The sequence below is a fragment of the Rhea pennata genome, chromosome 5 (assembly GCF_028389875.1).
Source record: "Rhea pennata isolate bPtePen1 chromosome 5, bPtePen1.pri, whole genome shotgun sequence".
In the NCBI taxonomy this organism is placed as follows: domain Eukaryota; kingdom Metazoa; phylum Chordata; class Aves; order Rheiformes; family Rheidae; genus Rhea; species Rhea pennata.
The window spans coordinates 66,902,704-66,927,863 of record NC_084667.1 but is presented as its reverse complement, the minus strand read 5'-3'; the positions used below and the strand labels follow the sequence as shown (position 1 = coordinate 66,927,863).

General features: G+C 51.5%; 2 protein-coding genes across 2 annotated transcripts; one reads left to right on the top strand and one right to left on the bottom strand.

Moving 5' to 3' along the window:
* Positions 1-109: 109 nt before the first annotated feature.
* On the top strand, positions 110-14,298 carry RTRAF (RNA transcription, translation and transport factor). Its single transcript, XM_062577743.1, has 8 exons — positions 110-264; positions 2,031-2,155; positions 3,834-3,933; positions 5,202-5,288; positions 6,781-6,869; positions 9,351-9,419; positions 13,227-13,275; positions 13,970-14,298. Exons 1-8 carry the CDS (start codon positions 204-206, stop codon positions 14,122-14,124), a joined length of 735 nt encoding a protein of 244 aa, XP_062433727.1. The 5' UTR covers positions 110-203; the 3' UTR covers positions 14,125-14,298.
* Positions 14,299-14,492: 194 nt separating this feature from the next.
* Positions 14,493-23,738, bottom strand: NID2 (nidogen 2). The gene is made up of 16 exons (XM_062577744.1): positions 23,544-23,738; positions 22,350-22,658; positions 20,759-20,991; positions 20,104-20,330; positions 19,871-20,011; positions 19,533-19,778; positions 19,240-19,440; positions 18,759-18,983; positions 18,412-18,651; positions 17,717-17,886; positions 17,415-17,544; positions 17,147-17,318; positions 16,600-16,757; positions 16,084-16,207; positions 15,316-15,428; positions 14,493-15,235 (listed from the first exon to the last, which is right to left on the bottom strand). The coding sequence occupies exons 1-16, from the start codon at positions 23,736-23,738 to the stop codon at positions 15,225-15,227; spliced, it is 2,895 nt and encodes a 964-aa protein (XP_062433728.1). The 3' UTR covers positions 14,493-15,224.
* Between the last annotated feature and the right edge of the window lie 1,422 nt (positions 23,739-25,160).

The window sequence follows — 25,160 nt, the reverse complement described above, 5'->3', positions numbered from 1 at the left end:
GAATGCCCCGCGGTCCCGGCAGCTCCGCTCCGCGCTCTGATTGGCCTCGGTGCTTGCCGCTCGGAGCGCGAGGAACCAATGGGAGGCGAGAGAGCGGAGGAAGGGGCGTTTGCTTCCTGCCCGCCTCGGCCTGAGACGGGGCAGAGCGGCGAGGCCCGGCCCGGCGCGGAGGTGTCGCTGCCGCCGGCTCCGGTATCGGCGCCATGTTCCGCCGCAAGCTGTCGGCGCTCGATTACCACAACCCGGCCGGCTTCAACTGCAGGGGTGAGGGGCCTGGGCGGGCTTGGCCGGGCCTGCGGGCGGCCCGGCAGCGGCCTTTTCCCTCACGCACTAACGGCCTCCTCCCCCCGACGTGTCGTTACCGGGGGGGGCGGGGGGGCCCTGCCCCCGTGCGAGGGTCTTTGGTTTTTTTTTTTTTTTTCGTTGTTGTTGACTCAACACGTCGCCCTGCGGAGTCGGGCTGCCCCAGGCCTCCCCCGCTCCGCGGCTCGTTAGCCCGATGAGGTCTCGGGAGGGTTGTTTCCCCGAGGGCCGATGCGAGCGTCGCCTTGCCCGAGCGCCTCCGAGGCTCCCCGTGCTCGTTCTCGCAGTGTACCTGCGGTTTAAAATGATGTTCTCTGTGTCTTGAGCACGGCGGTTTGAAGAAAAATAAGAAAAAAAAGCGAGATTAAAGCGTCTTGCAGGCTGTGTTACGCAGCTGTCAGGGTTCAAAGTTCAGCTGCAGCTTGCTTCAGTTGTGGCAGAAAGTGCTCGTTATTCCAGGAAAAATTCAGAGTGTCTCCTGGGGAATCCAGGGCTGCCAGATACTGTGGTGGTTGCCTGCGGGCAGCTTGGTTCTAGTGACTCTGTCACCATCGTGTGGAAACTGAGCAAAAGCAAAGGTAGAATCCGATACCCTGGGGCACCTCTGAGGTAAGCTGCTGGCAGTTCTTTGCTTCTTCCACAGGAAGCAGGAGTCACAAGCCCTGCAGGAAATGTCCTCGGTTGGTATACAAACCCGCCGTGTCCCTGCAATGTGGTTTGTTCTGTACACCAGCAGTAGTGTGGTAACCTCACTAGCTCTATTGCCTAATAAACTTATGTGTGTTAATACTCTGGTTTTGGAGCATGGTTTTTTTTGTTGTTTTTGGGGTTTTTTTTGCAACCTTAATTTTTTGTTTTAAACTTGGTTCTGTCAGTCTGCAGTTCTAAGTGTCTTCTTGAAAGCTTTCTTTCATGCATGTTGTGACTCTATCTGTGTTTCTTACAGTGTAGTCAGTAGAAATAGGGCATTTTTGTCGCTCAGGAGACACTGCTGAGCAGTAGGAGTATTGTTTTTGTCCCTGATGGAAGAGCGGTATCCTTAACCCAGTCTGAGAGCTGGCAGAAACTGCTTCAAGATATTAAAACTCTCATAATGCCAAAATGTTCCCATTTGTTTCAAGGGGGCAGTAGTACTCTAGGACTGTGATTTACTGTGTCTAGAAATAAATTCTGCCACTGAAGAGCAGGTGCAAAGTAATTACTCTGTCCTGTGCTAGTATTTTTGTTTGGACCCAAATCTTTGTATTGTGGAATTCTGAGTCCAAATGGTAAAGTGTTGAGTCAACAATAATGAAAAAATACCTTTGCAGAGTCACGGGATGTGTGTGTGCGTGTACAGCTCTTTAGAAAAGTCTGGGGGTTATTGTAACACGTGACATGTTTGTCTAGACAACAGGGTTAGTAATTGAATTTCTCCACATCATTGCTTTGCTTTTCTTTCTTTACTTAACAACAATCTATTAGCTGATATCTTTTAGTGTAGTCAATCATCCACAGACAATTAAGTGACTTGAAAAATAAAAAACACTTACAGTGCTGAGTTTTGGTCAGATGCTATCTTGGAATATGCAGTTTTAGTGGTAGATATATTTTTCATTAGGGTAAAACCTGAAAGCATGCAGGGGCACCAGTATTTCTTTGAATTAAGCGCATCAAAATTCAGGGGCTGGGTTTTGTCCTTAAAATGTTGGTTCATTCTTTTTTATTTTTTTTCTTCCTCTCTTTAGATGAAACAGAATTCAGAAATTTTATTGTCTGGCTTGAAGACCAGAAAATCAGGCACTATAAGATTGAAGACCGGGGGAACTTGAGAAATATACATAGTGATGATTGGCCAAAGTCTTTTGAAAAGGTAGTTTGTTGTTTCAGACACAAATTTAAGTTATAAAGCTGGCTTATATAAATAATCATAAACAGTTTCTGTAGTTGTTGAATGTAAATTATTGTGAATATTTGTCCTTTCTCTGAACTTTGACATTCTTGGTAATTTAAATGTGTTGTTGAAGCCAAACTATAGGAGATACTAAGATGGTAGGACTTCTTGTGCGTAATTTTCATTCAAACATTTTTGCAGTAGCTGGTATCTTAATCTGTTTCTGTTGATTCAGCTGTTGATTCAGTTGACAGAGAAAGACAATTGACCACAAGTAAACAGCTTTTTCTGCATTAATGTTCTTGTGTACCAAAAGAGAAATGGATTAGGCTAGTGCAGTCTTAGACTTTGCAAGCACATAAAAGAAGGTTACTCCAACTTTTCTGTGTGCCTACTGTTATTTCAGATGGGTGATTTTTTCACTGCTTGCACAGAACATGGCGTAGCTTTGTGAGCGATCTCCTATGTGCTCGTGAGCGTTTTCAGTTGCCGTGGGGCTGTTATAGCTTTCCCTCTTGGTTCCTATTTCCTGTGTTTTGAAACAGCCTTGCAAGGAGCTGAAGATGCTCCTCCATAATGTTCATTGCATGTAAGTCTTTATTTTACTGGAGCTGCTTGCCTGGTTCACTGTCCAGAAGGACTGGAGTTGCACTGCTCATGCTCTGCAGATCGGAGGCTAAGGAACAGATGCAAAGTTGATGTTGGGGTAGTATTGGGAGTTTTAAGTACACGTGATATCAGAACTATTGACTGCGAACGCTGTTGTGGTATCAGCTGTACGAGTGTTGTAGTACTGCAGCTCTGTGTTATCTTTCTTGACTTGGCCAGACTGTTCTTCTCTCCCTGCCTTCCTCCTGTGCCTCTTCCCAACAGCCAGGAACAGCTCTTCTGCCTGCTTGTGCTGTGCCAGCCCCTGGTGCCCTTTGCTGCCAGTGGTGATGCTGCTGCTGGAGTGGAGGCTGTGTGGCAGTTCTCTCCCTTCAGCAAAGGGACACAGCGGGGTTTCAATGCACACTGGACTCTTTAGTCTTGGCAGTGAGTTATGCTAGGACAAGGTCCTGTATCCTGGCCTTAAGAGCCCTGGGATGGTGTCCCAGCCTTGAAACTTGTCCTCCTCTGTTGTACATGATTCCTTTAATCCTGATACTTTAGCTGTTTATGGTGACCTAAGAAAGGGAAAATTATTACTCCCGCTATAACCTAGAATCCTCTGACTTCTGTCCAGATGATTTTAAAATCATTGCTGTATCCTGATACCAGTATTGTGAAAGCTTTAGGTGGGAATTGGAATTTTTTGCTCTACTGATTTGTTCTTGCTCCTTCCGCTTGCCCTAACTTCCACTAAATATGTAAATTGAACAAAGAAAGGAGGTTTTTTGGTTTTCAGATAGTATCAGCTATCAATTGAAAAGTGAGTGCCATTATTAAGTGGCAGGGTCAAGTTAGCTGGGGAGTAGGGTGCTCTGGAATGCCTCAGACCAAATCCTGCAGGAGGACACTGCATAATGATGCATCTAACTAATTATTAATCTTCCAACAACCTTTAGGTCTGTGGGGAAGTAGCTATGTACAAAACGCTTCTGTGCTCCTAGCTAATTTGTACAAGTGCTTCCTTCCAGTCAGTAACACTTATTTTTCTCCTCTTTCTACTCCACAGTATATGAAAGATGTAAACTGTCCCTTCAAAATGCAAGAACGACAAGAAACGGTGGACTGGCTTCTTGGGTTAGCAGTTAGGCTTGAATATGGGGATAATGGTATGACTGAACTTACTTAATATTTCAAAATGATAGGGAATCCTATTTTGCTATGTAATTTATTTTAGCACTTGTCAACTTTAGACAATGTCAAAAGTATTCATTATTGTCTTTTAAAAATATATGATTTGGTCTACTTGTTTCTGCATGGTATTCCGATATGAGCTGTTTCTCTTCAGCTCAACTCCCCTGGGACAGTACAGCAATGTACTTGCATTCATGAGTATCACATGTGAGTATATCACTTACATGAATGTATTCACATGCTGGATATAGCAAAACCCATTGTATGTATTTATATCATTCTGTCTTGGGATTGTCTTATAATAACTTACTCTAAAATGTATTAAATACATTTTCTTCAGTACTAATATACCAATAAGTTATTCTTGCCTTGTTTCACAAGACAACTCCTGAGCCCTTGGAAACCAGGAGAATGTTGTGAAAAAAGTTAACTCTCAGCAGTGATTTGGTTTCCTTATAGTGACAGTGCAGAGACAAGTGTAGTTACTGGTGGCAAACCTTTATAAGAGCCAAAGCACTGTTTTCAATTACCTTTAACTGCTGCAGAGCTGAGCTCGGGCCAGGACAAGGAACGATGAATGTAAATACTTGCAGTTTGTAGAGCTGGTGCTCAGCCTCTCTGGTTAGAGAAAGCCGCCTTTGACTCAGAGCTGCATGAAGATGGAGGAGCCAGCAGGGGTGCCATTTTGAGAAGCCTTAAAAAACATACTTGTGGGTCACACAGGTTTTGCTGTCTTCTGCAAAACAAAGCCTCCACTGGAAGTGTTATACTCTGCCTGATAAGAACAAACTGAAATCTGTAGTTCTTGATTTCATGTGATAAAATCACTGTGTGTGCTACTGGGTAAGGTAAAATGCCTCTGGTGTTAGCTGAATTGCTGGATTTTAAAAACAGTAGAACTGCAACATGCAGATTGTTCAGCCCTGCTTTTTGGGGATGAAGACTGTAGGAAGAGCCTTAATCAAGAGTGTAATGCCCTGCCTAAGCATGGAGCATGCCCTGACCCTACTCTGGAACAGTACATAAGTTTTGTGCGGATGAGAGCTGTTGGAAGAGCTCACTAGATTGGCAACCGACTAGGGCTTCAGTAGAGGATCCAAAGCTGCAGCATATGCATTGATAAGGCTTTTGAGGGTATACCATATGTCAAAAGTGTAATTGACAAAAACTGCAGTTTAATTCTAAACTTGTTATTTTTGTCTTTCACCCTGATGGTGATTGTATTTACTTCTTATTTTAACAGCTGATAAGTATAAGGACTCTAACCCTGATGGTGCTAAAAATGCTGACAATACAGCAAAAAATGCAGAGCCGCTGATTAACTTGGATGGTAAGTGTGCAGTAGTGTGCTCTACAGATGTCATACATAGAATGTGTTCCATGGCCTCAGTGGTGCTTTTTGGATTTTAAGTTGTTACAGTACTACAATACATGTAACTTTTAAAAGTCATATTTAAGGCTTTAGAAATGCAAGTTTTCATATATGTGTGTGTATATGTAGGTAGATACATACATATATATATATATGTATATATATATATATACACATATAAAACTGCTATCTCAGAACTGCTTCTATGTGAACAGGGATTTTTTTGAGAGCTATTTTAACAGCTGTTCATTCTTTTCCTCATCCCTACTAAAGGAAAGAGGAATCTACTCCATATGAATCCCAGATGTCTTGTCATGGCAGAGCTCTTTTCTGTTGGGGAAAGGCAGGAAGGGAGAATATTTTCCAGTAGAGTGAGGTACCTGGAGACTTGATCATATATGAATGTGGCAGGAGGGGTTTAATCACAGAACAGTTGAGGTTGGAAGAGACCTTTAGAGATTTTCTAGGCCATCACCACCCTCACTCAAGCAGGGTCACCTTGAGCACTTTGCCTGGGACTCTGTCCAGATGGCTTTTGAACACCTCCAAGGATAGAGACTCCATAACTTTTCTAGGCAACCTGCTCCAGTGCTCAGTCACCCTCACAGTAAAAATTTTCCTTATGTTCAGACAGAACTTCCTGTGTTTCAGTTTGTGCCCATTGCTTCTCTGCCAGGCAGTAAGGAAGCAGCTGAAGGGCGTTTACACTAACAGCTCTGCAGAGAGTGCTCTGGAAGATGTGAATGTACTTATTGTGGTTTGAGGTGGAGTAACAAAACAGCTCTTGGGATGCTGAGCTATCATTTAAAAAAAAACATTCTAAGAAAATGTTGACAGGCCAGTTCAGTACTGTCACCTATTACATGTTGGCTCAATTTTGCCCTTCCTTCCCCCCGCCCTGTTGTACCTTTCTCATGATTAGTGTAACTTTTTTTGACTGCTGCACGTGTTCATAATAAATTAAATTAGTGGAACATAGCTATTAAAACTAGCCTCATATCCCCAAGTCTTCCTCCGTTGCTCCTTCCACGGAAAGACAGCTAGGCATTACTCTTGCCCTCATCCAACAGGCACAGTTCTGCTCTGCAGCTAAATAATAGACTTGCAAAAGAGAATGCTATTGTCTTTTAAAGACTTGCTCTGGCTTCCTGTGCTGTAGAACCTTCATATGATATGTTTTACATTGAAAACAGTATTGTCTGTGCTTTCAAAATGTTGTGCAATCTGGTTATGCAGCTAGTGTCAGACTTTAATTGCTTTGTATATCTTTATGAAGGAGGATACAAATTAAATCTTACAGCAGATTGAGCCCCTCCCTTCTATTATATGGCCAGGTGACTAAATGGTTGCTCACTGCTGTGTATCCATGGCCTTGTCCATACTTGAGTGCAGTCTGATACTATGGAGTCGGGAAGTAAAGTCTATTAAAAGTAGCGTACTTGTTTTACAGTGAATAATCCTGATTTCAAGGCTGGAGTGATGGCTTTAGCTAATCTACTTCAAATCCAACGACACGACGATTACTTGGTAATGCTTAAGGTGAGTTTCACAACTCCTTGGGGTGCGCTGTTACTGACAGCTGTGATTTCTTTTCTTTCCACTTCTTCCTTAACTCATCTTATGTGTGTTGTTTCTCTGTATTCCAGCTCTAGAAATGAAAGGAGTAACTTGAGAACATAGAGGCTAAGTAATGCAAAGGATATTTTTTTAAAAAAACCACACACACACAAATGGGGAAGAGCCAAGGTTAGACGCTATTTCCTCCTGGCTTTTCATCCCATGAACTGTTTATTCTTTGTCATAGCTAAATTCAGTTTAGTTTAATCTTGACAATTAATCATAACTTCTAAATGCAGCAAATAGAAAAATACTTTATAAAATTCATTAGCCTAATAATTGGGAGAAAATCCGTGACTTAGTGCTAGAGTTGTAGATGCATGCAGATTTCAGATCAAAGCTATATTCTTAAAGCACTGTATTTAGTGAATTGGCAACAATCCTGAGTTTCCACTTGATCACGTCATAATCTGGAAATCTTAGTTTGGCACTAAAATAAACTTGGTACTTCAATGAAAAACAAGAATAAGGTTCATTCATTACAGAAGCTGTGATCTTTGCAAAATTTATTTTGGAGAAACTAATGCGACGGGTATTGAAGTTTATACAGTGTGCTTAAATCTGTGATGGCTATATTTGAACAGTCTTATCACTTGAGCCTGGTTTCTGAATGAAATGAGGCCCTGCACTCATCCTGTCAGTCACTTGCTGCTTCTCTCCAGCATGCTACTATCATTTGCCTTCCTGAAATAGCCTTTGAACCCTTCACAGTGCTTTACAGAGAAGTGGAGGTTTTGGGTATCAGACCCCTACAACTTGGTGAAAAGAGATAGCAGGTAAAGAGAGACCCTGTGAATGCCACTGCTGGGGATCTGCCGTGTGAGCTCGGAAACCAGACATGAGAAAATCCCTTGAGTGCTTCTTACAGGATTGTCTCAAGGCTAACGAGCTTTAAGTGGATTTGCCAAATCTGGTATTAACAGCTTGGAAAGAAAAAGTGCAAGTGTTTTCTGCACAGGTGTATTTATGTTTTGTCTTTCTTTCTATATTTCTAGTCTCGCTTTTTTTTTTTTTTTTTGTCCGAGGTAGTTGGACAAAAGCATCGCCCTAAATTTTCTTGCTTTTAATTACAGTGAGTAGGTTCCTACTGTAGCGGTTCACATTATATGAACAACTATAATGCTAATTTCAAGGCTTGATGATATCAGAATGCATCAGTGGAACTTATTTCACACCATAATAATATGGTTTCTTATAATGCCTACACATTGAAGGTATGATCCATATTTGGGCTTGGATATGGAATGGGTCCTTAGGAAAGCAGAAGAGTATGAACACGTCACAGACAGCTTGCCAGACCCTGGCCAGAGAGAGCAGAGAAATATTTGGAGTCTGTTTTATTAATTTAATTTTGAGAAGTTGGTCAGAAAGCATTTTTCTCTGTGTACCTATGTTGGATATCATTTTCCTAATGCAAAAGTTACTCAAAATTCTCTATTGCAAAGTCTGGTTTCAGTGCTGAAATATAAAAAGGAAACTCCTGATCAAACCACTTTTCCACAAGGCTACTCTCTCTAGTTAGAAAGCTTTGTAATGGTATCCAGTGGCAGCTTTGCAATATTGCCTCTCAGCTTTAATCATGACCAAAACCAGGAGAAATCTTGAAGGAGAAACATGAAACAGTCACACTGCTTCCGTCGCATTTCAGGAGGGAAGCAGTCTGAGGAATGTGTTTGACAGACTGAGTTCTTCTTGATGCAAGTCTGCCTGCCTGGTATTCCTTGAGTTATTTTTGGAGGCATTTACAGCTGTAGGTATCAGTAACTGATAGCTTTGATACGATTTCATGCTGTGTACTGGAGTCAGTAAAAATAGATGAGTGGCACGATTGTTAAACTCAGTCAAGTCTGGGTTTTTGCATGTGTGTATATCTAAAAATAATTTTTTTTCTATTTAGTCTCTTTAAAACCTGGGTTGGTGGCCCTGCTCCAGGTTTCTCTGCTGTTATGAGGTGGTTCAGTGCCTACTAAAGTTCCTTCCTGAAGAAGCTGTATTGCTGCAGAATTAACAGGTTCTGCTCCAGGCAGTGCAGTCTCAAAAATGGTACTGCTGCTTTGGAATCATGATCGGGTCATTCTGGGAATGGCAAACTTTCTTGACTGTTCTAGTGCTTTGCAGATCTAGCCCAGTAGTGGCGAAAGGTAACACTGTAATAAATAACCAGATCTCTTCTGATCAAACTGCCTTCCTAGAACCAAAGAGGCTGAATCTGTGGAGGGAAACTGCTTGCAGAGAGTAGTGCAATTTAAAGAATTAAGGTCTAAGAGTTTTTCCAAAAAGTCTTTTATAAAACTGGATTTGTTATTATTCCGGATTTTAATGTTGTTTCCTTTTCCCTTGGTATTGCAGAGAAATGCATTAAGACGTAATTGAATTACTTTGGCCTTTAAATGTTTTTCCTAGGCAATTCGCATTTTGGTTCAGGAGCGCTTGACGCAGGATGCCATAGCGAAGGCGAATCAGTCCAAGGAGGTTCGTATATACAACGCACAAGTCTATCTGGTGTTAGTTGTTTCACTAGCCCATAAATAGTGTAGGTGCAAATATCTCAGACAGTCAAACTGGGTTCTGTTCAAACATTGTTGATTTAGGAGAGGTGGTGGAAGCTTGCTTTACATTAGCAATCCTGACTCTAAAAGATCCGGAGAAGAATTATGGGGAGTATATGAAGTGCTCTTTTTTTAATCCTGTAATGTACAAATATAGGTACCTGTATGATCTTACGTAAATAGCTGTTTTCCTGATTTAGTATATGCTAGATGATTATTGTTACTGTTAGGGCAGCAGGCCTACAATGTCAGAGGAAGAACATGTATGAGCTGGCTTTTCCTTCGAGGTAGCAGTGTTGGCTATAAATAGACAAAACTTTCCTTGTATGGAATGTGTTGCTTTTTACTCCTCATGTTTTAGGAATGGGATGCTGGACACCCAGCTCCTTTCTGCCATTCCAAATGAGAAATGATGAAGGAAACTTAGAATTCTACAATGAAGCCTCTGAACTGAATAATAGTACTGTGAAAAACTATTTTTGCAGAATTACTTTCTAACCATGAGCTGTCAGATATTTGTAGATCTGATGAATAATAAGTACTCCAGCTACTCACAGGGAATGATTGTGGATTTTTTTTTTCAGATTGTTTCTTAAAAATCCCAGTTCTCAGCTCGTTTTTCTAGTGGTTGGTGCAGCAGCTGTTTGCAGACTGCATTGGCTGCAGCCGAGGCAGGCAGCCTTTCTTGCCTGACAGGTGTATGTTTAGAAGTGTCCCTGTTAGACAGAACAACTGAGGACAAGTCCCTTCATCTTTTTCTGGCAGCTGCTTAGAACAGGGCATACTTTATTTATTATCATAACACTGCTTACGATGTTCACTAAGCTGCAATTGCAGGTGCTCAGAGTTGCAACACAGTGATTGCCAGAAGCACTGGGACAGCAAATCAAAACCATGAAAAGAGCAGGAAATCTGTAAGCAGCTGAGTGAGACTGTTACACTAATTTTACTTTCTCTAAGTGACATTAAAAGCTGCTTTTTTTTTTTTTTTTTTTTTTTTTTTTTTTTTTTTTTTTTTGCTGTTTATGTAGCAGCAATGCTGGCATTCAGGAATCAGAATGGGCATTCTTATGAGTTTGTCAGAATAAGCTTCTTTAAGGAATAGTCTTTTTTATGACAAAAGTGTTTTTCATGTTTGATAGGTTCTCAAGATCTTAGGTGGAAGTGTCACTGGGTGCTGGTATTCCCACTCTGAATGCTGAGTTTCAAATGGAGGAAAGGCAGGGAGTTGGAGGCAGGGACACAGCTTTATTTGTGTGCTTGGAACATTTGCCTGCACCTTAATCACTTTGAAAACTGGTGATTCAGGGCAGGAAAGCTTTTCTGAAAAGAGCTGTTGGATCTTCCGTAACACTTTCCTAAAAATAAAGATCAGTAGTAGTGATCAGCATCATGATGCTGTAGATAAAGAAGATATCCTCAAAAGAGAGGATAATTGAGTTGCAGGATGGAAGGATAGGGAAAATAAATCTCTGCTTCTGATTTTTGGCTGGCATAATAGCCAAAATACTAGCTAGTGACACTTTGTGTATATTAAGTCTTGTCCCTGGAAACAGTTTGTAACCTTTGACTTGTGCGTCACAGCCTTAATATACAAAGTGTCATGAGTTATATTCTTGGCAATATCAAGGTACAAGGGGGAGAAAGAAGATGGATGTAGAAATGAGACACACAGAACTGTCCTTTGGCTGAAGGATGGGTATGAGTATGCTGAAGAACCCTATGCTGCTGTGCTTGTGTTTTAAAAGTACCCCCAAAATGATAGAGCTTTCAAGATGAGAAAGGCACTTAGGGGTTTTTAGGTTTTGTGTTGAGTAGGTGACAATTCAATGTAGTCAATGTTTAGACAGGGTTCAGATTTATACTGACAGACTTCTAGAACATCGATTTTTTTCATTTCCCATCATTTATGCTGTACTTCTTGCTGAAGCTATCTGTTAAGGCATGAAAGCAGGCATGCTTTTATGAAACAGCAAGACGTAATGCATTTTTTTATTGGAGTTTTTTATTGGAACCATTCTGTGAGAGTTGCACATGGTTTTAGAGGAAGCACTTGTTTGAACTCAAATAATTCAAAGTATTTTCAGCTTTTGGCAACATCTTTTCACAATTCATCCTTGTATTGCTGTGATAGTGCAGAATGTTCTTAAAGGTGTGTAATCTCTTTCCCTTTTCCCCTGCCCCTCAGGTTAGGAGAGTCCTCTGCTCTCCTAGCCTGTCCCTCTGGGCTTTCCTTACCTGGTGAGTGTATCTTAGGTAGGATCAACCACAGCAAATGCCACTAGAGTGGCCTGTCAGGATCACTTTGAGAGTACAGGCTAGAGCTTCTGAAGGGACCGCACCGCTGCTGCAGCCCGTGGGGCCTTCATGCTTGGAAAGGACTGGATCTACTGCTCTACCAAAACGGACCTCCACCAGAGGGAGCAGACAAAGTGTGCTGCCAAAAAGGACCTTAACAGCAAGGGTGATGGGAGGAGGACAGGGGAAATAACGTTACACTGCTGGGGCACCCCAGAGACTGGCTGTTTTGAAAGTACCACCACAGTCACTCAGCACTGGAGGTGCCTGCAATGGCCCTGGGGCTCCATCCACAAAGAACCGGCCGAATCAGAGTTTTGCTGCTCTCGTAGCTCTGAGAACTCTTGAGGGCAGTGAGGTCTTTGCAGCCTTAAATACTGAGTTTCTTAGAAAGTATGCATATGAAGGCTGATACTGCATTAATCCATCTGAAGTGTCATAAATGGCATTCTTGTTGTACGCTGTATAAATTATAATAATACAGCAGTTTATTGCAATACAGAAATATTAAGATTGCAGTTGAACACATTTTGCTTTGAAGGTCATGGGGAAAAATATTTCTGAAAATGAGAGATTAGGTCAACATGGTTTCCTTTGTTTTGATCGACTCGTATATAAAAGCTTTTTTTAAAAAAAAAAAAAAAAAAAGAAAGAAAAGCTCCTCATTGTTGGAAGGTTTATGGCCCTGTCATTTTGGAAACTAACCTTATGGAACTCAAAGGTTTTTGTCATGCAAGGCAGATGTTGAAAAAAGTTATGGAGGGTGTAATGAAAGTCTTTTAAAATTGGCTTTTCTCTGTCTGTTTAGAGAAATCTAAACTTGGAGGTATGCTGAAACATGGTGAGCAATTGTTTAGTGTGACCTGTCCTCCACCACAGGAAAGGGTAAAGGCAATCGAGCAATGCCTACAAATGACCACTAACAAAACTTTGTCTTATACTGTCTCATACAGCATGTGTTTAGAAGATTGAACACTCCTATTTATTCCTGCGCTTCAGTGCTTGAGACTGTTGGTTAGAGTTTTTACAACTTGTTTTCAAAATAAGTGAATGCTTTGAAATCTGGCAGCTGTTTGAAGGCAACAGTTTCTAAGACAGCCTAGTTTGTACATGTTTTCTTTGTTTGATCTGGGTAGAGTTGTTGCTGTATTGGGTGTTGTCTTGCAGTACTGTCGTTGGCCTTTTAAGGATTGCATACGGGCAGTGTATATTCAATGGGATTCACTGGACAAGTAAAGGGAATATTATTAGATGGTTTTCTTTATTAATAAAGTTATTTCAGGACATAGTCATGTGTAATAAAATATGATGTTTTTTGAAGTTGTCAGCAGTGTCTGTATAAGTAAAACTTAAGTGTAGTTCTTGATTTTGCTTTCCAAACATATGAAATGGCACTTCTAATTATATGTGACCATGTTTTTTGCTTTTTAAGGGTTTGCCCGTTGCTTTAGAAAAGCACATTCTTGGTTTTGATACAGGAGGTAAGTAGTTCTCTAAATGCTGCTTTTTAAATAACTATGCTTGCCTTTGACAAAGTGAAATACTAGATAACACGTGCAGTAAAAAAGCACAATTCTTCTAGAAGCCTGTATTCGCTCCCTTCCAGTTTGTTGTCTGTGAGCACTCCTGAGCATTTTGTGCGGGAACAGAAAAGCACAAGTATTAACGGTGCAATATGTAGTTCCGAACTCACGTTTAAATAACAGCTTTTAATGGCAGCCACTTCATGCAGAAGGAATGCGTTGCCATGTAAAACCTTATTTCTACCAGCAGAGGGACCAATGTGCTGCTCAGGTTTAGGTTTATCATCTAGCTAAAACACACTAATCAGAGGTAGCAGAATTTGGCACGATGGGTTATATGTAAGCAATAGTCAGATGACTTGGGACTCTGCTAGGCTTCACTTTTGCCCCTCGTACAACTAAATTACTACTCGGAATGTTTCATGCTGACTGGACTTGGCTGTGGCTTACTGGAAGGGCCACGCAAAACTCAGTGAGGTTTTGCACAGAGCACTCTGTATCTCTAGCAAGAAGAGCCAAGTCTCCCGTTTCAAGTAGGAAAAGCACCAGCACGAGCAAAGGACAGAGCATTAACTTAGGTTAAGCTTTTGTTAAGACAACCCACATATCAGATGAAAATGTTTTATACTGCTTCTTTCTGCAACTCACCTAGATGCTGTTCTCAATGAAGCTGCCCAGATTCTGCGACTGCTGCATATAGAGGAACTCAGAGAGCTGCAAACAAAAATTAATGAAGCGATTGTAGCAGTTCAAGCAATTATTGCTGATCCCAAGACGGACCACAGACTGGGGAAAGTCGGAAGATGAACAGATAAAAATTTTAGTTTGTCTCCTTAGTACAGTTAGGAACCATGTACATCTCTGGCATGCAGTTTGAAATGGATATTATTTTACTGTTTTGAAAGAAAACAGAGGAAATTGAATTCTGACTGCTCTGAACTACCATTTTTCTTTAAATAAAGTTGGAGAAATAGAGACAAATTTTTCTGATTAGTTCTAAGTTGGCAAATGTGGTTCTTATTCATTGTGTTTGGCTTTGTGTTGAAAAGGGAGTGTTATATAAAGGCTTTGCAGATTCCTCTCTTGCTGTAGTTCTGCCATGTAAACGGCTCAGTCCTGGCTTGCTTGCTGCTTCTCCAGTTTCCCCTACAACTGAAATATTTAAAAACTAGATCTGAAGGGGAACTTTAAACAACCATTTTATTTAATTGTTGAAGTAACCTAGAAAAAGTGAAGCATTACAACTTAAATGGTATTTCTGAACATGTATTGGTCTACATTGGGTAGGTCTATGAAGGCACTTAAAAAAAAGCATGAACAGATTAACTCTAGCATTCTTCTAATATAAATACTAAAAGACATGCATTGAGGCAGTGTTGGAAATACAGAATTGTCTTCTAGAAAAATTTTAATGCTTTTGCCGTATCATTTAACTGTTTTGCACGCTTTCTGAACATCTACAGCCCTGAAGACTGTGCATGACTTAAACCCAGCAAGATACTGCATCCAAAGCTTTCCATATGCTCTTATTTTTGGTTAAAAGGGACCTGTTGGTCAGATTGTCAAGCTCTTAAAAATACTAATCCATTTTTCTCCCAGTAAAATAAAACATTTGATTAAGACAACTACATTTTAAATTTGCTTGTATAAGCAAAAGTTAGAGTAATGGCCTGAGATTCACAGGACCATTTTCTATAATATATCAATGCTCTTCATTTTTTTTTTTTTAATACAGTAGTAAAGACTTGAGGTATAACTTCAAAAATAGCTGATAAACTTTTGCAGAAAAGTAGGTCACTTCGTTGGCCTTCGTTAAGGGCTTTTCCCCTTAGCTGCATGCAGTGATAGCCTCCTGGATCTCATGTTCTTCTGGGTATAAAGATTGTGGTTTCTTGAAGTAGTATTTACTATTTTCTTGCTGCAGAGAGAAATTGATTTTTAACACGTTAATCATATAACAGCTGTCAGGCAGTGAAAAGCGTGTTGTGTTTTTCATACCTCCCGGGCAGTAGGGATAAACTGCAGTTATTCCATAGAGATGCGATCGCTGCTCTGGAAGATACTCGTCAGTAAAGGAGCCGGTGTCTTTATTGACAGCTATCACACCATCTCTGTTGATAAAGAGGGAGAAGCGCTTTAATCATCTCTGAAATATCTTTGTTCCTCCCCTTGCTCCCACTCTATGTGCGTTTAAGGACAGAGGCAATCAAAAAGGTCTAGTCTCAACGCTTTCGGACTCGCCGGGGCGCTCAGAGCTGCCCCGTGGAGGCCACGTGCTGCTCGTTCAGGGCGTCGCTCTGGCGGCGGAAGGCAGAGTCTCGCAGCCAGCCTTCCGCGGAGAGATTATAGCCCCCAGACTCTCCTCCATGTTTGTTGTAATCTGCTTAGATTTAACAACTTCCAGCTGGAGTGTAGTAGAGGTGAGCCCCTGATGAGCCCACAGCTGAGGGCTGGGGCGGGGGAGAGGACTTGGGACCGAATCCTTTCTCTGGCTTGATCCAAATACAGAATGCTGTGCCAAATCTTATTTAAAAAACACCACCACCACCACAACTATTGCTCCCCCTGCCAGGAAGCCGCGTGGGTTTCTGCACAGCCGCTCGTCGCACGGCGATGCGCGAGCAGCGGCTCCCGAGCGGGGCCCGGCGGGAGCCCCGGGGCAGCGCTCCCGCGGGCTTTCGGGACTCCGTTCGTTTTTGCGCCGGCCAGCGTCGCTCCCGCGGCGAGCCGGAGAGGCTGGGGGGAGCGCGGCCCCGCCGCCGTTACCGTCTCCAGTCGGTGTGGTAGAAGTGGTCGGCGTAGCTGACGATGCTGAAGGGGTAGTTGAGGTTGTTCTGTACGATGCGCCTGCCCGTTCCGTCCGGCTGCGTGCACTCCAGGTGCTTCGTTCCTTTCCAAAGACGTGACAGGCCATAAGTTAAGTTGATGAACATATATATAAACATATTTCCTTTTTTTTTTCCTGCAGCAGCTGCTGAGGCGCAGGTGCGGTATCGGAGCAGCCCGAGGCCCTTGGCTTTGGGCAGGCAGAGTTTAACCACTTGCAGGTTAAACTTGCGGTGTGAAAACACCCACATTTATACAAAAGAAAGAAGTAGGGAGATCTCACGTGTGTATATCTGGGGGTAAATTATCCACAGAGTTAGCCGATGCGCGTTAACGCCTTTGTAAGCTAAAAAGGGCCGAGCGCAGAGTTGACCCCAAGAAGCAACGGGACAGAGCTGGGATTTTTTTTCTTGGGGCTCGGCGAGTTTCGGGTCCGACGGGCCCGTGGCGAATTACCTGCGTCCGCCCAACAGAGCAGCTTGGCGAAGGGGTCGAACGTCAAGCCGTTGGGCAGGCCGATGTCCCTGTTCACCAGGATCCTCCTGTTGGCCCCGTTGACGGTGGAAGTTTCGATTTTCGGCGCTTCGCGGTTCCAGTCAGTCCAGTAAAGGTTGCTGTGGGAAACAAGTATGCACCAAACACGACGTGCAAAACTGAGATGTGGTGGGAGACGATCGGCTTTTTTTTTTTAGTTGCTGGCTCTTAGCAGGAGAGAAGACCTGGGTTGCCCTTTATGCTGCCTGCAATAGCTCTTAAGTTGATGTGAAAATCTCCGAAAGAAAAGCAAAAAGGTGTCAAAACACATTTATGACCCAACCGGTAGCTCCTAGGTGAGGGCAAGGTGGGAGTAGCACCTTCTATGGCGCGGCAGCACCCCAGAGGGGACAGCCTGCGTTTTCAAACCCTGAGCAAGGTTTCAAAGCTTGAAAATACGATGCTGCAAGAGCAGGTTTCACCAAATCCCCACTCGCCCTACCGCAGCCCGCCCCGCGCCGCCGCTCACCCGTGCACGGGGTCCACCGCGATGGCCCGGGGGTTGACGAGCTCCGTGTCGAAGAGCACCCGCCGCTCGGAGCCGTCCAGCCGGGCTCGCTCGATTTTATCCAGGCCGCTGTCGGTCCAGAACATGGCTCTGCGCAGGTGGTCCACGGCCAGCCCCTCGGGGCTGAGCAGCCCTGCCGCGGGGCACGGCGGCCGTCAGCGGCGGGCGCTCGCCTCCCCGCCGCGGCCCGGCCCCGCTCCGCCCCGAGAGCCGGCGGCGGGTGCCGCACCTGAGCCGACGACGGTCTCCGGCTCGGCGCCCGGCTCCAGGCTCGCCCGGCTGATGCTCCGGCCGGCCACGTCGGTCCAGTAGAGCGTCTTCTCCCGGCAGTCGTGGTCGATCCCCACCACGATGGAGCCCTGCCGGGGCGGGAGGGTGCGGGGTGAGCGCCCGCCTCGCCAACGGGTGCGCTCGGCAGCATCCAGCGACCCGCTGGCCAGCGCCCGAATCCGGGAGGCGCCGGAGAAAGGGAAAAGGGGAATTTTGCGGTAGAGCGGTGCCGGGGAGCCGGCATCCCACGGGATACGGTACATGCAGCGAGAGCAGCGTCTTCGCCGCCTCCTTCTGCAGCCGCGTGCCGTTGAGCGGGAGGTAGCCGATCTGCTGGCCCTGAGCGTAGAGCAGGAAGGTCCCCGCGGCCGGCGGGGACACGTCGGGCCGCGGCGTGGGCCGGACGCTGGGCGGCGCGACGCTGGGGAGACCTGGGGGGGGAGCGAGGGCTTGGAGAGCATCGGCCTCAGGGCTGACACGCCAGAGCTGCACGGGGGAGGAGAGGTGCGGGGAGAGGGGTGCACGTGTGTGTTTGCATGTGCAGAGAGCTGGGACGTGTGCGCGCTCATGCGTATGTAGAGCTGGGATGCATGTGCACTGCAGAAAGCAAGAGCGTGTGCATGCGGTCATGTATGTGCAGAGAGCCAGGATGCGTGTGCACTGCAGAGAGCAGGGCCACGTGTGCACGGTCCTGTGTGTGCATTGCAGAGAGCAGGGCCACGTGTGCGTGGTCACGTGTGCATTGCAGTGAGCAGGGACATGTGTGTGCAGAGAGCCAGGATGCGTGTGCGCTGCAGAGAGCAAGGACACGTGTGCATGGTCCTCTGTGTGTGTGTGTTTGTGTTGCAGCGAGCAGGGACACGTGCAAGGTTCTGTGTGTGCGTTGCAGCGAGCAGGGACACGTGTGCACGGTTGTGTGTGTGCACTGCAGCGAGCGGGGCCACGCGCGCACTTACATGGCGGGGGGCTGCCGGGCTCCGAGCGGGTGCCCTGCACCTCGCGGCCGCTCCGGTCCACGCACCAGCAGTACCCGCTGTCGCCGTGGCACTGCAGCGGGGCGAAGGCGCCCGCGGCGTCGCACTGCGGCACGTACTGGTCGCCGCGGGGGCTGCCGCCGTAGTGCTCCAGCAGGCTCTGCCGCCAGCGCTCGCACAGGCTCCGGGGCCGCTCCGGCGCCGCCGACTCCGCTGGCTGGGCTGGGGCGCGTGCCGGCGGGGAAAAGCAGCGGCGGGGTAGCCCGGTCGGGCGCGCGGGAGCGGGCCGGGCGCTGCGCGGCGCGGCGCGGGGCCGGGGCCGGGCTCACCTGCGGCGGGGCCCACGCGGCTCGTGCTGGCGGAGCGCAGCGCCTGCTCGGCGCCGTCGTACAGGGCGAAGACGCGCTCGACGCGCAGGCGCTGCTCGGCGGGCGGGCGCCGGCCGGCGTGCGGGCAGCCCGCGAAGGTGATGTTCTGGCGCAGGCGGTACGACAGGGTCCGGTTGACGGCGCCCGAGGTGAGCACGTACTGCCGGTGAGCCGCCGACGTCACCTCTGCAAAGCGGGGAAGGGGGGGGAGAGGCAAAAAAAAAAAAAAAAAAAAATACAGCGACAAGACCCCCCCCAGGAGGGGCTGGGCGAAGCCGCCCCCGGCGCTGCCGCGTGGCTGCGTGCTGGGGCAGCGCCGCTGCTCCGGCGCCTCTTTCCAACTGTGCGGCACGGGCTTGCAAAAGCGCTTCAAAAGGCATCAGCTGCAGCTAGGTGCACGTGTAAGGGGCGCGCCGCGGCCCCGCGGGGCCCCTGCTCCTACCCGTGCCGGCGTAGCGGTACAGCTCGGTGTAGGGAGCGACGTGCACGGCCGCGTCCTCGGGGACGGCCGGCGCCCGGCCCTCGACGTGCGTCCGCAGGGCGAGGTGCCCGTCGGGCCCCAGCCCCTCGGCGCGCTGCGTGACCCGCACCGTCTCCTCGCCGGGGTAGAAAGTGGCCTCCAGGTGCTGGGTGAACTCGGCGCCTGCGCGGGAGCACGGCGGCGGGCGGCTGCGGCGTTGCATCACCCCCCCCCCCCCCAACACACCCGTTGCCGTCCCGGCGCGGCGCGCTCACCGGCGATGCTGAAGCCGTTCTCGTGGCCGGGCTCCTCGAGGGCGAAGAGCCAGGCGAGGAGGCCGCCGAGGGGCGCCAGGGGCAGCAGGGCGCGGGCGACGGGCCGCGGCAGGCGGCTGACGGCCGCGTAGGCTCGCCCGTCGCTGCCCACCGCGTAGGCGTGCAGCTCCGCGTCCTGGAAGCGCGCGGCGCCGGCGCCCACCGCCAGCCGCCCGCTCACCTTGCCGTTGAGCCGGTGCGCGGCCCCTGCGCGGCGGCGAGGCGTGGGGCGGCGGTGGGCGGGCGCGGGGGCCGCCCCCCACTCCCCGTGCCCCCCGCGCCTGCGCGTGTGCACCTACCCTCGGGCAGGCACTGCCGCCCGTTGCCGTAGTAGGTGGCCCGGCAGTGGCAGCAGGGGCCGGTGGCGTGGTCGGTGCAGACGGCGTGCGGGGAGCAGCGCCCGCCGTGGCCCCGGCACGTCTCCTTGCCGCCGCGGAAGGCTGCGGGCGGGAGGCGGCGGTGGCAGCGGGCGCGCGCGGGAGGGAGCCCGCGGCCGCCGCTGCCGCCGCGCCGGCGTTGCAAAGCCGCTCACCGTCCCCGTCGGAGCCGACGTCCTCCCCCGGGCCGCCGGCCGCGAGGCTCTCGCCGGGCGCCGCGCCGCTCTCCGGCGCCGCGGGCTCGTCCTCGACGGCGCTCTCCGGCGCGGCGGCGGCGGCGGCGGCAGCGTGTCCCCCGCCGCCCGCCGGCGCCACGTTGGCCAGCGGGGCCGCGCTGCCGATGTGGAAGACCCACACGCCGGGCACCATCACGTTGCTCGCCCTAGGGGACGGCAGCCACCGTTGCGGCCGCAGCGCCAAGGCCACCAGCCTGGGGACACAGCCCTCCAGGCAACATCGCCCTTCCCGCTGCCGCCAAGCTCGGACCCACAGGTCTGGCTGGAGAAAGCACAGCCGTGCCTACGTAACATGCGTCATGGCCACATTTTCTGGCCTTCTCCTGGCCCAGCTGTGAGTCTGGCCGGCCGCGTGCACCAAGAACAGGTATCTGATGCTGGTGAGATGCCACCACCCAGCTCAGCAGCTGCGTTTGCACACATAGTGCCCACTGCACCCCGTGCAGCCCTGACCATACTGGGAAGGTGCCCTGTCACCTAGCTGGGTCTCCCAGAGCTGCCTGTGGTCCCTGCCTGCCCCAAGGTGAGAAATTCCCCCTCCCCGGGCAGACACAGCCCCAAAGGCGCTACGTACTGGTAGAGGTGCTTCAAGGCCCGCTCGCTGTTGGCCACGCTGTAGAAGAGCCCTTCCTTCTTCGGGTCGTCGCCGTCGCCGCGGCTGAAGCCCACCCTGGCTGGCAGCTCCAGGTGGACGTTGTAGGACTCTTTGGGGCGGGTCCCAAAGAACTGGAGGCCGTCATCGGGGTAGAGGAAGATAGCGTAGGCGTCCGACGCGTCGTAGGCTACCACCGCCTGGAACGTGTTGCGCTGCAGGAGAGGCAGAGCGGGACACACCGGCAGATGTGACAGGGCAGAGGCAAAGCAGGCACCACCACGCCTGCCCCGAGCTGACACCCCCACAGAGGACACGATGCAAACCCTGCGCTGGGGACTTGCTCCTCAGGCTTTGGTGCAACGTATCCGCAGCAATAAAGCCCCGGCTCGCGCGGGCCCGTCCGCGCTGCCCGGCACCCGCGGCGCTTCGCCCTCCTCCCGTCAGCACCGGAGCAGAAGCAGCACGCCCCGCGTTTCCCCCCGAGAGACCAATTTTAGCTCGATTTCCTCAGGAAAAAACACGCCTGGGCCTTCCCCACGCCCAAACATCCCAGCACAGGCGCCCCGCGCCGGCCGCCAGCCCCGCGAGCGCCGGGCGAGGGCGACGGCGCCCCGGCAGCCAGAGGGCTTGAGAGGATAAGCGCCCGCTTTGGGGCAGCAGGAGGCCTGCAGCACGAACCCCGGGGCTGAGCGGCGACGGGAGAAGCGTTCCGGTGCACGGCAAATTCAGCCCCCCAATACAGAAAACGGCGCAGTGCCTGGGGAGTTTTCTGCAGTTTTCACAAAGATCGTAGGTAAAAAAGAGGAGAATTCTTTGCAAAACACGCACAGACTGAATTTCCATGCTCCGCGAATGAAACTTTCCAACGAGTGTCTCATTTCAAAGCGGGAGTCTTTCTGTTTTGGCTTTAAAACCCGATCCAACTTTTTCGAGACGGGGAAAAAAGAAAACCCCCAACAACTGCGCGGCGCAGGCGAGGCTGCGCGGCCGCGGCTTGGTGCCCGCCAGGTCACCGGGAGGCCCCCGACGGCATTTCTCCGGTTGCTTTCCCACGAGAAGGGGGGGGGGTTGCATTCCGTCTCCTTCCAAATTCTGCGCCTCGCCTGCACCCCCCCGACGTGCAGCCGCCTCGGCCTATGAAGCCGTCGGTATTTTTGCTCAGGAGGGGTTTTTTTTGGTTGGTTTTTTACGGCCTTTCCGGCCCCGGGGGAACGCAGAGCGTCCTCCCCGCGGCAGAGCATCGCGCACCGCCCGGCTCCTCGTCAAGGCAGCGCGCTAACGAGGCGGCGCTCGGCACAGGGGTGCACCTCCACCCGGAGCGGTACCGGCCCCGGGGCGCGAACCGCGTCCAGCGGGTGCAGAGGGACCGCGTACGAGCGACGCTTGTTTTCCAGACCCTTTCCCCCCCCCAGTGCAACCCCCGCAGTGGAGACCCCTCTGGTCCTTGTCCAAGCCTGGAGCAACCATCCAGCTGCCCAGAAGGAAAAGGCTCAATGTTCTGGGTGCTAAGGAAGACTTATCCTCCCGTGACCTGTAGGACGGGGCTCTAACATCAGCCCGCTGTCCTCACCTTCCGGGAGGGCTCCGTGTCCGGCGAGACCTCCTCGTAGGCGCCCACGTCCGCCCAGGTGGCGAGGAACGCGTTGGTAGGCAGGAAGGACCCGGCCGCCCGGGGGAACCCAGCCCGGATGTAGTCCGCAGCCTGGTTCAGCACGTCCGATGAGTCGTCCTGCCGGTAGTAGATGTTCCCTCTGCCGCCAGTGGTGTCGATGTCGGCCAGGAAGGGAGCGATGACAGGGAAGTCCGTGGGGAAATCATCATCCACGTACTGGGTCTCTCTAGGGAAATCCTGGGTGGAGATGACCCCATTGGTCCCCACCTGCAAGGAGAGCGGCACAGGGTGTTCAGAGAGCGGTCCCCACCCGCCGTCCCCACGGCAGGAGCACCTCTGCCACCGGTCCCCCAGCCCCTCCACCTCCCCAGTGCCCCCGGAGCTGGGCTGAGGGCTGGGAGCCAAGGCTGGGGGAGGGAGAACGTGCGGCCTCTTCCAAGGAGGAAACAAAGACCTTGGGCTTCTCTGGGCCCCGGAGAGCCGCAGCTCACGGGCTGTCCCAGCTGCAGCCGCTCCTCGCGGAGGAACAGCTGCAGAGGAAAAAGCCCTCTTGTTTCTCTGCAGCCAGAGAAATCCGGAGGCAGGACGCACTGAGAGTGGGGGATGGAGGGAGAAGAGAGGCCTGCAGGGACGGCCGGAGAAAAGGCACGTGTGGAGGTGCAGGGATGGGGGCTGGATGGGGAAAAGGCACGCGGAGGTGCCGGGATGGGGGCAGGGATGGAGGAAAGACACGTGGAGGTGCCGGGATGAGGGGCTGGATGGCGAAAAGGCACGTGGAGGTGCAGGGATGCAGGGATGGATGCGGAAAGGCATGTGTGGAGGTGCAGGCAGGGAAGGAGAAAAGGCCCGGGGGTGCAGGGACGGATGGAGAACAGACGTGTGGGGGTGCCGGGATGGGGGCTGGAGGTGAGGAGCTGCAGGGATGGAGGGGGGCGGGGGGGAGCGAGGGCCTGTGGAGAGGACCGGCCGGGAAGAAAAGGTGTGAGCAGCAGGAGGGGTGGGAAGACGGTGGGACTGAGGGCCAGCTGGAAGGAAGGAGGGATGGAAGGGAGAGGCGGATTCCGGCTGTACTGATCCTGCGCTCCGGGGAAGGCCGGAGGGGCGGCAAGGCGGGGGCGCGGCGGCAGCGCGGGCGGCAGCGCGGGCACTCACGTAGAGGCGGCGGGCGGCGCGGCCGTAGAAGGGCAGCGGGCGCCGCAGCGGCTCCGCGCCCGAGCTCTCGTCGTCGCCGGGGCGCAGCCGGGCGTCGCCGCGGGCCGCGCCGTGCGGCAGCAGCGCCCCGCGGGGCAGCGCCGCCGCCGCCGCCGCCAGCGCCGCCAGCGCCGCCAGCGCCGCCGCCGCCCGCATCCCCGGCCCCGGCCCCGGCCCCGGCCCGGCGGGGAGCAGCGCGCCCCTCGGCGCGCCCCGCAGCCGGCGGAGCGGCACGGACCCGACGGGGCGCACCGCAGCCGAGGGCAGGCGCCGGAGCCCAAGGGCGCAGCCGACGCGACGGCGCGGACCGGAGCCGGCGGCGCGGACCCGACTCGGCGACGTGGACCGGAGCCGGCGGCGCGGACCGGACCCGGCGACGTGGACCCGACTCGACGGCGCGGACCGGAGCCGGCGGCGCGGGGTCCGGCGCGGACCGGGGCCGGCGGGGCGGGGCGGGGCGGGCCCAAGCCGCGGCCGCGCCTCCATTGGATCCCCCTGCCCCGGCGCTGGCCAATCGGGGCTCAGCCCAAAATCCGCCCCGGGCTGCCCCCCCCCCCCCGCCCCCACCCCCTACACGTCCCCCTCCCCCCGGGGCTGGGTACCACGGCGGCATCCCGGGGGGGGGGGCTCGCCGTGCCCGCGGGGGGCGAGGAGGAGGAAGAGGAGGAGGAGGAGGAGGAGGAGGAGGAGGAGGAGGAGGAAGGGGTCCCCCCCTTCGGCCCCCCCCGGGGCCTTCCCGGCGCCCCCGCCTCGGCCGTGCGGCGCCCGGGGCTCGCGCCTCCCCCGGAGCCGGGAGCGCGGCCAGCGCGGGGCCGGGGCGCCCGGGAGCAGGGGCCGGCGGCGTGGGCGAGAGGCCCCCGCTGCCCGCGCCTCCACCCCACTCAGCGGAGCGGGGCGGGCAGCAACCTGACTCCGCATCCCCAGGGGACTGGGGGAAGGGGGGGTGGGTGAAAGCGCGGCGTGCGGGGGGGAAAAGAAAAAAAAATTGTGTCTCGCAGCTCCCCGGCAGGCTGCCCGCGAGCGGGGACGGCCGGGCCGAGCCTGCGGCTCGGGGTTGCATCTGTTTAGCCTTTCCCAGACCTCTTTTCCGGCCCCTCCGAGCAGGCAGGCTGAGGTCCGCGGGGGCGAATGCCCTGCGGGGTGGCGGGTCCGCAGTGAGGAGCTTTGATTTGGGGTGGAGGGGGCATCCGCACGGAGCATGCGGGGGTGCAGGGCTCCTCCAAGCTGGGCACTAGCTGCTCCTGGAAATCCGGGCTGGCATCCCGACCGGGAGCAGCCCAAAGCTCTGCTCCTACTGGAGCGCATCCTGCTTTCTTGGCCTGAGGCCAGTTCTCTCATTGCATCTGTCCAAAAACGTATACATGCCCAAGGAATGCCAGATAACAAGGAGAACAGTGTCGGATCCCACAGGCTGCTGGGGGAAAGACATCAGTGGCACATTCGTGGCATTTCCCCGTGGCAGCCCTTGCCGGGAACCGCCGCGTTTCGACGCCCTGTGCCCTGCCAGGCGGGCAGCTGCGTGCCGGCGGCGTGCCGGCTCCTCGCTGAGCAGCTTTCCCCCAGCAGTTTTGCTTTTTG

Excerpts from the sequence above, each read along its gene's own strand:
- NID2 (XM_062577744.1), bottom strand. The coding sequence starts at position 23,738 with ATGCGGGCGGCGGCGGCGCTGGCGGCGCTGGCGGCGCTGGCGGCGGCG. Across the intron at positions 19,779-19,870 it reads GCGGCAGTGCCTGCCCGAGG|GGGCCGCGCACCGGCTCAAC; the intron begins GTAGGTGCACAC and ends GCCGCCGCGCAG. Across the intron at positions 17,887-18,411 it reads GCCCGGCAGCCCCCCGCCAT|GTCTCCCCAGCGTCGCGCCG; the intron begins GTAAGTGCGCGC and ends CTCCCCCCCCAG.
- RTRAF (XM_062577743.1), top strand. The coding sequence starts at position 204 with ATGTTCCGCCGCAAGCTGTCGGCGCTCGATTACCACAACCCGGCCGGC. Across the intron at positions 2,156-3,833 it reads GGCCAAAGTCTTTTGAAAAG|TATATGAAAGATGTAAACTG; the intron begins GTAGTTTGTTGT and ends TCTACTCCACAG. Across the intron at positions 13,276-13,969 it reads TCTTGGTTTTGATACAGGAG|ATGCTGTTCTCAATGAAGCT; the intron begins GTAAGTAGTTCT and ends CAACTCACCTAG.